Source organism: Sinocyclocheilus anshuiensis, unplaced genomic scaffold (genome assembly GCF_001515605.1).
Source record: "Sinocyclocheilus anshuiensis isolate Anshui unplaced genomic scaffold, SAMN03320099.WGS_v1.1 scaffold267, whole genome shotgun sequence".
In the NCBI taxonomy this organism is placed as follows: Eukaryota; Metazoa; Chordata; class Actinopteri; order Cypriniformes; family Cyprinidae; genus Sinocyclocheilus; species Sinocyclocheilus anshuiensis.
This window is the reverse complement of record NW_015552637.1, coordinates 3,636,903-3,649,035: the sequence shown is the minus strand read 5'-3', so window position 1 is coordinate 3,649,035 and position 12,133 is coordinate 3,636,903. Positions and strand designations below refer to the sequence as shown.

The following is a 12,133-nucleotide window of genomic DNA, read 5'->3' as shown; positions in this document are numbered from 1 at the left end:
TTTTTTTTTTTTTTGGTTATACAGGCCACATGAGATGGGATGGGCAACTTCACTCCCTTTGTTTTCACCACCAAGTACTTTCAGTTATTCCCTATGACATTTTATTGAATTGATTACTAAATGAATCTAGGAGTGTCTACATGAAAGAAAACGGTGACAGCTGCCACTGCTATTTCCAGAACATTTAAATGTACATGTGAACAAAGTTTGCAAATACTGCTACTTGGTGTGAAGTGATACCTACTGGTTCTCTTTTGATAAAGGATATTTAATTTAATATAAAAATAGTAGTCCAAGCCACTCAATGTAGGATTTATATATAAAAAGTATTTATTAAGTCATGTCTGTAGAGATCCACATACTGATGTGGCTTTATATACTTTATTAAATACATTGTTAAAAATATTTATAAAGGAGTACTATTCGGAGTACTATTTTTGTATTACATCTAAACTTACAGGTTGCTCTTGTGTTTAGGGAGAAATCCTGTCCTCTGCTGGACACTCACACCATATACAGCTGCATATAATGTGCATTCATAAATACCACATTATTTTCCTTATTATTTGTAGTAATGACTAAGGTAAGCATCACTGTAACTGTTTCTCATACTTAGCGTTGAACAAATCCAAGTCATCTAATGAACCAAAGCATGATTAAGACTTGATAATGATCCCATTTGACTTGGGCCAGTAAGAAACCATCCAGAAATGCACATAGCATCATACTAAAAATACTCAAGACACCTTAGTATCTATTTAACAATGTGCTAAAATGCTTTAAACACTTTGGCAACCACATAGCAATGTGCTTGAAAACACTTAATTAAAAAACTTAATTTGGTGGGAATCTTTGCATGGACAAGCATCACTCACAATTTAAAAAAATGTTTAAAAAATCTGCAATACTGTAAAAATACACTATAAAAATTGCTGGGTTAAATACAACCCAATGCTGGGTAAAATGGGGACAAACCCAGCAATTGGGTTGTTTTGACCCAGAGGTTGGGTTACTACCCAGAAGGTTGGGTTAAACATTTAACCCAACCGCTGGGTCAAAACAGCCCAATTGCTGGGTTTGTCCCTATTTTACCCAGCACTGGGTTGTATTTAACCCAGCATTTTTTAGAGTGTACAGTTAATATTTAAATTTGGTGGTGAAATATAATATGTACAGTTATAAAAACTTGTGGTGTGGATGTGAATTCTTCCTCTCCTGAAACTCTTCTTTATACTAGTTTTCAAACAAAATTCCATTAGAATTTCACAAATGGAGTAATTTATTTAAAAGAAGAACTGTGGAGATAAATGGGTTAAATGGAATTAAGTACACCATGATGCTTAACAAACTTAAAACGCCCTGCGAACTGTTTACAATGTCATCTGGAAACCTTGTCAAACAAAGTGTTGACTTTAGCACAGCTGACTGTCCCGCAAACACACTCGTTCAGGAGAACTTAAGGACGGAGGACGCACTTTTGCAGCTTATTTGTTGTTCAAAAACGGTGAGAGTTGATTATTGTATCATGTTCTGTTGACCATATTTTATCTGTGAACACTGTCAAATTCAGTCATTAGGCCTGTATACCACTGGTGTTAGCAGTAGGTAGCTAGTGTAAGTTATATTATTAAATTTTTTTTTTGTTCGTTTCAGGGTACAACTGAAGATGGAAGAAAAACTTTCGGACGAAAAAGTGAAATGTATTCTTGCCCCTTGGAGGTTTTCCATCAGGGCACCTGGATTTGAAAACAGGCTGGTGACTGCTCTACAACTGTTTGAACGTTTCCCTTTAGATATAGCTGTGACCGGAGGAACACCGGAGGCTAATGCTCAGCTGGCTTCTGCAATCTGTGGGCCGGGTGAGGAAATCGAAGAGGAGGAATGGGAAACTGATGATGACGGTGATGAGGAGGAAGAAACAGATGAGGAAGAAGAATCAGAAGACTGTGAAGAAGATGGAAGTGCAGATGAGGAACACAGTATAAAGTCTAAGTTAAATACTAATCACCACCGCAGTAGTAGGAAACGTGTTCGGATAGCAGAGCATGCAGAATATATAGGGAGTGGTGTTCCTGATTTTGACTCTGTGATTTTACACCGTCAAATCCCAAATGTTCGTGTGTGGACCGTGCAGGGCCATCCAACTTCAAATTCCATCATGAACCAGACCAACCAGCAGTATAACTCCACATGCTACGATGTTCTGGTGGTTCTCACTACAGAACAGCACAAGGAGGACCACATGTGGCTCAAAATGGAATTGCATGGCAGAGATCAGCCTTTTTTTCTGGTTCGAGCTGAGCGGGACTGGGACGTGGTCGAGGAGAAGCCTACAGGGCCGTGCATGACCTGCGCCTGGGAACGAATGAGAGCTCGCAAGCTGGAGCTGCAGAAGAGAAGTAAAGAAGTATTTGGAGAGACGGCTGATTCAGAAGCAGACAGCCAGAATCCTTCAAATGCTTCCCAAGATCCAGAGTTAGTGAAGATGAAGGATATCACCAAGGTGCTTGTTGAAGCCCTGCCTGAGCTTCGGAAGAAGGCTTTTAGTCAGTTTCTGGTGGCGATTACAAAGGAACTTCGGATTCCTAAATTACTGACTTATGACACACAGTAAGTCAACTTCATTGTGTTTTGAAATGCTTGATATTACCTTGTGACACAGACTTGATTTCCATTTGAACCTCACTGAAATAACAACTATGGCTGGTTACACATGTCTGGAGTTCTGGGGTCAACATGTTTGCTGGTCAAGTTCTAACCCAATCTGTATAAGTAATCCAAACCAAACCATAACATTACCCTTAAACTAGAGGCAAAAAATGGGTTCATAGTGATAGTGTACAAGGTCCTGGAACAACAAGCCTGTAAAAAAAAGTTCTAACCCAGTCCCTACCCCTAATCCAAAACCTAACCTAACCTAGTCTCGTGTAGCCAGACCTTCAGACTGATGGCAGCAGGTCTGGGAACCTTGGCTGCTTTGAATGGCCGAGGACCACCCAAGAGGCCATATGACTGACATGTAAAACAACCAATCACATTTCGTTTTATGCCGCATCATGTTTAGGGGCATGGAAATGTCCCCACAATAACAGACCAGTGTGTAAAACTCTTGAACGTATTTTAAAGAGTCTATGCCACAAACTTTACATATTTCACATACTTTTGAAAACCCAGTGTTTAGTTGATCATGACAAGAGCTCATTGTCACAGTTGTAAACATGACGGCTTTCTTCTTCCACGAGGGGGTTTGGCATCATGGCATCTTTGTTTCCAGGAATGTTAAACAACGCATCCTCTTCTGGAAATCCTGTATAATTCAACCAATCCGATGACGACTTCGAAACTCCTAAAGCATATCCAATTTTGTGTGTCATATGCATCAGATGTTCAGTCAACTGTCTGTGGGAATGATGTCTGAGTCTGAGACTAAACTTAAACTAACCTAACCCTTAAACTAGAGGCAAAAGTCTGGGGGCTGATAATAATGGTGTTCAAGATCCTGCAACAACTGTACTGTCAAAAAAATATATTCTAATCCAATCCCTACCATTAATCCAAACCTAACCATAACCTAACCCAGGGGTGTCCAGTCCTGCTCCTGGCCAATGTCCTGCAGAGATTAGCTGCAACCTGCTCCAATAAACCTGCCTGAACATTTCTAGAAGAGGTCCTGAAGACCTTGGTTAGCTGGTTTAATTGTGTTTAGTTAGGATGCAGACTAAATTCTGCAGGACAGTGGCCTTTCAAAAGCAGGATTGGACAACTCTGATCTAACCCTTATACTAGCAGGAAAAGATAGCTTGATAAGAAATCCCTCAACCCTGATGTTAGCCCTAAACCTAACCCCAAAATCTGATTAGTTAGTAATGATGTTCTAGGACCAACAAGGATGTTGACCCAGAAGCATGCATAGCCCTGCAAAATCAGGGTTCACTTGTTGGACACCATGTTGTGTTTTGGACATTGGTCCCCAACATGGGATGCCAGTGTGCTTGTGTCCCTACTAGGCTGATTAACTTAACTGGCTAGTTATTTTTCTCTGTGTTGAAATCTATGTTGGTCCACTAGCTTATAGACTTGATGTTAACAAGCACTAACTGGCATAAAAACTAGCACGAGCTATCATGAAAATCCATTGTTCATGAAGCTTTATGGGTCAGGCAGACTATAATTTCTTACAGCATCTAGATTTATCTAACAAATTCGCTACATTTGCTTCACAGGTTTGTGGTCTCTACTGCTTTGCGGTCCAAGAAGATAAACCAGGATGATCTTGATCAGATCACCAAGCTCTCGCAGCCGAGAGATCTCACAGACAATCCTTCCAAGCTTCAGGCCATCCTTGCAGCTCTCGATCACTTCCGGCTGGATATCGGTGTGCTGGGTGAGACGGGCTGTGGCAGCTCCAGCTTGGTCAATGCCCTCTTGGGCCTGAAGAAAGGTGATGAGCAAGCTTCCTCAACCGGTGTCATTGAAACAACCAAAGAGGCTGTGAAGTATCCCTACCCCTACCCCAATGTCCGCCTTTGGGACCTTCCTGGGCTTGGAAAAATAGGTGATCTTGGCAGCCTGTCCTCTGCGTCCAGCTCTTCTGAAGCTCAACGCATAACATCTACACTCTCTTTGTGTGATGTATACATACTGGTGTCTCCTTTGAGGCTTAGACTGGGAGCCATACAGTTGTTGCAGCAAGCATCATCCCTAGGGAAAGAATGTTACCTGGTGCTTTCCATGGCAGACTTGATTGAGGAACAGTCCATTGTGGAGGTGAGGCAATGGGCTGAAGAAGTCTTGGGTAAACTGGGTCTCCAGCAGAGTTTATTTCTGGTGTCTGCTCACCATCCAGAAACCTTGGACTTACCCAAGCTAAAGGAGACGTTGAATGCAGCCTTTCCAAGTCATGAGAAAGTCGCTCTTGCCAGATATGCAGCAAAGCAAATGGATGGAGATGTTTTCTGGAAAAGATCAGATTCTTGCAAATTTATGTAAATAGTTAAGTCTTTCAAGAATTTCAAAAGGTATTTTCTCACAATCAAGCATGTTTTTTTAGGGAGGGATTTCTGTTTATTTAACTACTCATCACTCTCCAAACATATTTCACCCCTATATGAGAACCACCCTAGTCAGATGCAATGTATTAGCGAGTGATTAGTATTAGTGCACAAGCCTTGCATGTGCATTTATTATTATTTTTCACTTTTTTAATTTTCAGTCTAACCATATCTTCCTGAATCCTTTTATTTAGACACGTAATTTACATTACATTAAATTTACTCATTTCACTTATTTTATTTTGAACAAAATCCTGCATGCTACCATATTTGTGAAACATGCAACATTTAAAGGGGTCATATGATGCTATTTTAAAGATCATTATTTTGTGTATTTGGTGTAACAGAATATGTTGACATGCTTTAATGTAAAAAAACACATTATTTTTCAAATACTGTACATTATTGTAGTTCCTCCATGCCCCGCCTCTCTCAAACGCGTCGTTTTCTACAAAGCCCCTCCTTCCGACAAGCACAGTCTGCTCTGATTGGCCAGCTGACCCAGTGCATTGTGATTGGCCGAACACCACAAGCACGGAACTGTCGGAAATGTAACGCTCCTTTCCATAATCGCGAGCTTCAGCTTTCATCATAAATGTAAAGACAGTACAATAATGTCCTTAGTTTTACCATCAGTTCGAGCCCGAAAGGGGAACAGACACAGACAGTGATGATGCTTGTATGTATTTGCAGTACACAAGCCGCGATTAAGAAAGCTGACTCCACTGTGATGTGACCCTGTCTCTCTCTCATGAACACACACACACACACACACACACACACACACACACATGACACGATACTCTACATTGCTCATTGCATCTACTTTCGGAAGACCAAATAAAGTGCTTTTGCTTTCGCACTGAAACACACAGCGTCTCCCTGACATGGCTGCATTAACACTACTGCGGTTCCTGAAACCACGCATTCTTTCTTTGCGTGAACATTTTGGCGGCATTACGCAAATATTTCCACATCGTGACGTAGAGATGTGGGGGCGTGTTTGAATGAGGCATTTTAGCCCGGTCTGGACCAGCCTTCCCTTTTAGATAGAATAAATCCTTTTGTGGGAGACTTTGAGCTTTGTAACTCTGCAGATCTTATACATGCACAAATAGCTGCATAACACACTAAAGAAAAGGAAAAATAGAAATCGCATCATATGACCCCTTTAATGCAATTAGGTGAAAGTCTAAATATTGTAACTCATTGCAAGCTATGATAGTGTATGGTATTTCGTCTTCTCTGTTTATGATACTGGTTGACAATATCCATATTTTCATGTGTTGCATAAGCCAATAATTTCAACTTGATATTTACATTTTCTGATGCAATAAGTGGTGTTTGCCACCACAATGTTAGGGTGTTATGGGTGGTTGCTAGAGTGTTGTTGTGCAGTCAAGGAGGTTTTCAGGGTGTTTTAATGAGTTGCTACTGTTTGTGGTTGCTAGGGTGGTCTGGGTGGTTGTTTATTGGCCAAAATCAAAAGTCTCTATGATATTCGGGTCTGTTTAGTCCGTTTTATATTTCATTTCAACCGCATATCTGGTCACTTAGAAAAATAATAATGCCTCTTTCTTCAATAAGCTGCATGGTTTGGTGTATCAATTATGTATGTAGCACAAATGGTGTGGGAAAATGTATGCTTAAGTTTATACTTGGGGTTTGAGGTTTATTATGACTTATTAAATTACCAAATAACAAAAACTTTCAATACCCCATGTACTCTACAAAGCCATTAAGAGCTTACATTAAGCAGGTGTGTCAGGACACAGGAACAGGTCTAGTGCTGCATGAGTGAAATGAATCTGACATCCACATCTTCATCCCTGCCACTCACGCCATTTCATTTCTGTGATGGAAAACGTGGGAGCTTCAGTCTCATTATTCACTCAACACCTCACCTGCTAACCACAGGACCCCACCCACCGATGCCTGGGGGTGAAGCCGTCTGTGAACGCTAGTTACTCCTCTTAGTGCGAGGAGGAGCCACAAACTACTTTTCCCCAGAGCCATAGGGCATCACTAACATTCAATTTTCAACTCACTCATCATGAAAACTTGACAAATTGGTTCAGAAATGCTCAGTGTGCCATGAAACGCTTGCACTGCTGATGAAAAGATGCATGGTGCATGAATATCTCGCAGCATTATTTGTGAGCATTTGATGATCACCTTGGGGATGTTAACTGTAGCACCACACCATGTTTGTATGGATAATCATTTGGCCTTAAGCGTAAAAGACGACTAAATATGAAAGCTGAATGAGCAAGAGTCAACCAGTCATCTGTCAGCTGAGGACTTGTATGCAAACAACATGAACCTTGTAAGTAATGGATTGTCAGTGCAGTGTTACTTGATGCCAAAGCTGATAGGAAAAATGAGAAGAAGAGTTCAGGAGATGAGAACCCCAAACACTATGGTGTCTTCAGTAGATCTGAGTTACAACGAGAGCACACGACTGGCTATGGATGCTCTCTTGGATAGAGGGAATGATGGACACCAGGAAGTGCTGAACAAAGAGAATGAAGCAGACTTTCTGTCAGCGGAGGAGAAAACATACATCTTAAACAACATTAAAAAGCCTCTCACTGACAATGAAGAGACAGACAGGGATGAAGAGATGTCCGGTTCTCCATCAGCTTCTTCTGAGACATACTTTCCTGCGGTCACAGAGAGTGAGCCTCCAGTTCTTGACTACGGCTGGCCGGTGGCTGACTGGAGTTACCATCTGCAAGGGATTCCCAGTGTGGAAGTGTTCTTCCACTCAATGAAATCATGTTCCATGAAAGACCTGCTGCGTGAACTCATCAGGCAAGCAACTAAAGTAAGAACCTGTCATTTGTTAGTAACATTTTTGGATTGTGTACTGCCATTATTTTTTCGAATATCACTTTTGTGATGCAAGGAAGATGAATGCTGCAATTACAAACAGCACTTTCCATGAATACGGTACACTTAGGTGTACAGCTTTTTTTTTAAAGGGGTCATATGATGCGATTTCTATTTTTCCTTTTCTTTAGTCTGTTATGTAGCTATTTGTGCATGTATAAGATCTGCAGAGTTACAAAGCTCAAAGTCTCCCACGAAAGGATTTATTCTATCTAAAAGAGAAGGCTGGTCCAGACCGGCTAAAATGCCTCATTCAAACACGCCCCCACATCTCTAGGTCACGATGTGGAAATATTTAATATAATGCCGCCCAAATGTTCACGCAAAGAAAGAAGGCGTGGTTTCAGGAACAGCAGTAGTGTTGATGCAGCCATGTCAGGGAGACGCTGTGTGTTTCTGTGCAAAAGCAAAAGCACTTTATTTGGCCTTCCGAAAGTAGATGCAATGAGGAATCATTGGTTAAGATTTATTTACAACAGAACAGCACAACCCAGATGTTCGAATTTGTGCAATGCATTTTATGAGAGTAGCCTACAAAGCTGGCTGTGCAAAGGCTATTTAAAAAAAAATGGGTCAATTCCGACTTTGCTATGACAATCTGGCGCTTATTCTGAATCAGCTACTGTAAGTATGTTTTCTTAATAGTTTTAAGTATTTGCTATTGACTGTTCAAATGCGGAGTTTTGCGCCGTGTAGAGTATCCGTCGTGTGTGTGAGGGGAACAGGTTCACATCACAGTGGAGTCAGCTTTCTTAATCGCGGCTTGTGTACTGCAAATACATACGAGCATCATCACTGTGTCTGTCACACTACTCTATTCCCCTTTCGGGCTTGAACTGATGGAAAAAATATTCCCCTTTCGGGCTTGAATTGATGGAAAAACTAAGGATATTATGTACTGTCTTCTTTATGATGAAAGATGAAGCTAGCGATTATGGTAAGGGGCGTTACATTTCCGACGCGTTCTTGTGGTGTGCGGCCAATCACAATGCACTGGGTCAGCTGGCCAATCAGAGCAGACTGTGCTTGTCGGAAGGAGGGGCTTTGTAGAAAACGAAGCGTTTGAGAGAGGCGGGGCATAGAGGACCTACAATAATGAACAGTATTTGAAAAATAATGTTTTTTTTTACATTAAAGCATGTCAACATATTCTGTTACACCGAATACACAAAATAATGATCTTTAAAATAGCATAATATGACCCTTTTAAGTATTAGTGGCACAAATTAAACATGTTTGCCATCAAACTATTTTCTGGCATTATAATTTATTTTTATTAAGTCAAATTTCACATATAATGTGTTCAATGTGTTACACGATGTTGCTTTGTAATTATTTGTGAAATTTGTGAAAATTTTCCAAGTAAATCCCAGTTTTTTTTTTTTTTACAATGCTGAGTGCAATAGTGTCATTATCCAGCTCAGTTCAGTTCAATTATAATTTAAAAAAAAGTAATTATTTCTGTTTTGTTTTTAGAAATTGGTTGCTCTTCAAACACAACTAAGACTTTTCAAATGTATTTGTCCAAAGTTTTGAGAACATGGTTGAAACAAATTAAACAAATTCAAGCTTTTATTTGTTCGTTTGTTTTTTGTTTGTTCAGTTAAGCCCCTGAAATTCTGAAGATGATATTTTCTAAAGCTTAAGCACCTCATTTGTTGAAAATGAAAAAAAAAAAGTCAAATTTTCAGGTCCTATTTTGTACTCTATTTATGGAAAGTGCCTGACATTTTTGAATGTGCAGTGGTCTAAAACAATTTTCAATGTAACTTTTGCCTAAATTACACTCATCAAAGGTTTTGGCGATAGTTATGGACACATTCAGCGATGTGGAGATTTTCTGTGACATACTGGAGGCGATAAGAAAGCGCAATGTGTCCGTCTATCTCCTTCTGGACCACACCAATTTACAGCTGTTTCAGGACATGTGTGAAAATGTAAAAATCAACAAGTCTCATCTTACTGTAAGTTATACTATTCTTTTAACTGACCTTACTTACAATACATGAAATGTGTTGCTGCTGGCAAAAGATATTTAGGGATTGCAGACCTTAGATTTACATTTAATAGACACTGTTGGTTTATATAATAAATGTAATTTCAATACTTGTAACATGCTTTTTTATTTAGTTCAATTATATTATGAAATGAAAAACGTGGATGAATTCTTTATTGACAATGTGCTTGTTTATCTCTTTCTCTTCATACAACAGAGAATGTCCATTCGTAGTGTTCAAGGTGAAACATACTGTGCCAAATCGGGCAGAAAGTTCACTGGACAGATGAAAGAGAAATTCATCATTGTGGACTGCACTAAAGTGCTGGTCGGCTCTTACAGGTACCATCTGAAACTTCATCTTTGAGGACATTCATTTTTTGAGAAATTTAAGATTAAAGATACAAGTTATCAATTTTAACCCAAAATCCTGGTTTTGATAGAAATCAGTATTTTAATTCGTTTCTTTCTTTTCAGTATCACCTCTTTATAATTTTAACGGTGAAATGTTTAATTTCTTCAGCATTAGCTGGTCCATCTGGGCCGCTAAAGCACATTGCTCTTTCATTTGTTGCTGCTAGCGATGCAGAAACTTTACCTGGTTGTTGTGACTTTTTCCATGATGACTCTTTCACTCTGTCGCAGTCTCACCTGGCTGTCCTGGCAGGTTCACAGAAGCTTGGCCGTACTCTTCAAAGGCAGCGGGGTTAAACCTTTCGACCTGGAGTTTCGCAGACTCTATGCAATTTCCAAACCTATCCCAGGATTTACCTGCCACACATCAGATCTCGGTGATCTCTGCCTACCCTTTGAGAAACTCCAGATCCCAATGCGCCCGGCAGGGATTGCTGGAAACACTCCCGACCACCTACAACAGAAACCTCGTAAGCCCAGGAACCCGAGTTTCCCGACAGCTCCTGCCCTGGTCAGACAAACCAGCTATCCAAACGTCACCACTGGACTGCAAAGATCTCAATGGCTTCCACGGAGGAACACGATCCATCACCCCATTGCTTATCAGCCTCCTCTTTTCAAAGATTATAATATGAGGAGCCAACCTTGGCGCCCAATACAGGGCAATCACATCAACAGAGGTGTTCCTGCAACTTCCCACTGGTGCTAGAGCAGGTTATTTTAATGCTTTAGTTGGTAGATTGTATTAGTAGATGTAGAAACTTTATTTATTTTAACACATTCAACTTTATTCTGCTCTGTGACAGTAAAAGCACCAATAAGAGATCCACATTCATGTGTAAAAGTACATTTTTGTCTCCTCCAGAGGTCTGTGCATGGATAAAGATGGAGTCTCCTCCTGCATTTTATTGTGTAGTTTGTTCCACCACCTGTCATCAAATTTTTTAATATAAAGTCCTGATAAACTCTCTCCATCTTGGTTTTCCTCTCTCATCTTCTCTGGATTGAGGTCTTCTGCCATCACCTAGATCAGAATAAAATAAATCAGTTTCTAATGTGAGACCATGAATGTTCATTACAAATGTTTGGGAGAGTTGTGTAAGAGATGTGTAATTCTGTTATGTATAAATTTAGAGAATAAACTAGCTTTCTTTGATGCACAACGAGTTGAATTCACATTGCAAAGGAATACTCAATCCAAAAATTTTTTTTCTCACCCTCATACGGGTTTCAAACCTGTATGACTTTCTAGCAAGCTTCAAAAAGACAAAAATTGTGTAGACACTATTTTACAAGTCTTCTGAGTTTGCAATGACATCAGAGTAAACGATTACAGAATTTTCCATTTTGGGTGAACTATTCCTTTAAAGTGACGTGACATGTGGCCAAGTATGGTGACCCATACTTGGAATTAGTGCTCTGCATTTAACCCATCCTAAGTGCACACACACAGCAGTGAACACACACACACCGTGAACACACACCCGGAGCAGTGGGCAGCCATTTATGCTGCGGCGCCTGGGGAGCAGTTGGGGGTTCGGTGCCTTGCTCAAGGGCACCTCAGTCGTGGTATTGAAGGTGGGAGAGAGCGCTGTACATTCACTCCCCCCACCTACAATCCCTGCTGGTACGAGATTCGAACCCGCAACCTTTGGGTTACGAGTCCGACTCTAACCATTAGGCCCCCTTTTGAGTGACACTTAAAATCCTTAAGTTATAAAGACAGTACATTATTAAATAATTGGCTTTTTGGTAATAGTGAATTAATCTCATGATATAT

The 12,133-nt window shown here is 40.2% G+C and overlaps 3 protein-coding genes across 3 annotated transcripts in view; 2 read left to right on the top strand and 1 right to left on the bottom strand.

Annotated features, from left to right (window-relative positions):
* Window positions 1-1,666: 1,666 nt before the first annotated feature.
* LOC107666810 (uncharacterized) lies at window positions 1,667-4,989 on the top strand. The gene is made up of 2 exons (XM_016458266.1): window positions 1,667-2,610; window positions 4,224-4,989. The coding sequence occupies exons 1-2, from the start codon at window positions 1,667-1,669 to the stop codon at window positions 4,987-4,989; spliced, it is 1,710 nt and encodes a 569-aa protein (XP_016313752.1).
* A 2,145-nt stretch (window positions 4,990-7,134) lies between these two features.
* LOC107666770 (protein FAM83A-like) lies at window positions 7,135-11,079 on the top strand. The gene is made up of 4 exons (XM_016458207.1): window positions 7,135-7,878; window positions 9,740-9,907; window positions 10,157-10,281; window positions 10,585-11,079. Exons 1-4 carry the CDS (start codon window positions 7,369-7,371, stop codon window positions 11,060-11,062), a joined length of 1,281 nt encoding a protein of 426 aa, XP_016313693.1. The 5' UTR covers window positions 7,135-7,368; the 3' UTR covers window positions 11,063-11,079.
* A 91-nt stretch (window positions 11,080-11,170) lies between these two features.
* LOC107666748 (uncharacterized protein C8orf76 homolog) overlaps window positions 11,171-12,133 on the bottom strand; it is a 7,331-nt gene continuing 6,368 nt past the window's right edge. Inside the window, exon 5 of the mRNA XM_016458180.1 lies at window positions 11,171-11,377. Coding sequence (XP_016313666.1) covers window positions 11,186-11,377 — 192 coding nt within the window. The 3' untranslated portion in view covers window positions 11,171-11,185. The remainder of the gene's footprint in view (window positions 11,378-12,133) is intronic.

Bases quoted from the DNA above. Each gene is read 5' to 3' on its own strand.
- LOC107666770 (XM_016458207.1), top strand. From the start codon at position 7,369: ATGAACCTTGTAAGTAATGGATTGTCAGTGCAGTGTTACTTGATGCCA. The intron at 7,879-9,739 runs GTAAGAACCTGT...CACTCATCAAAG, and splicing joins TCATCAGGCAAGCAACTAAA to GTTTTGGCGATAGTTATGGA. The intron at 10,282-10,584 runs GTACCATCTGAA...ACTCTGTCGCAG, and splicing joins GTGCTGGTCGGCTCTTACAG to TCTCACCTGGCTGTCCTGGC.
- LOC107666810 (XM_016458266.1), top strand. From the start codon at position 1,667: ATGGAAGAAAAACTTTCGGACGAAAAAGTGAAATGTATTCTTGCCCCT. The intron at 2,611-4,223 runs GTAAGTCAACTT...TTTGCTTCACAG, and splicing joins TTACTGACTTATGACACACA to GTTTGTGGTCTCTACTGCTT.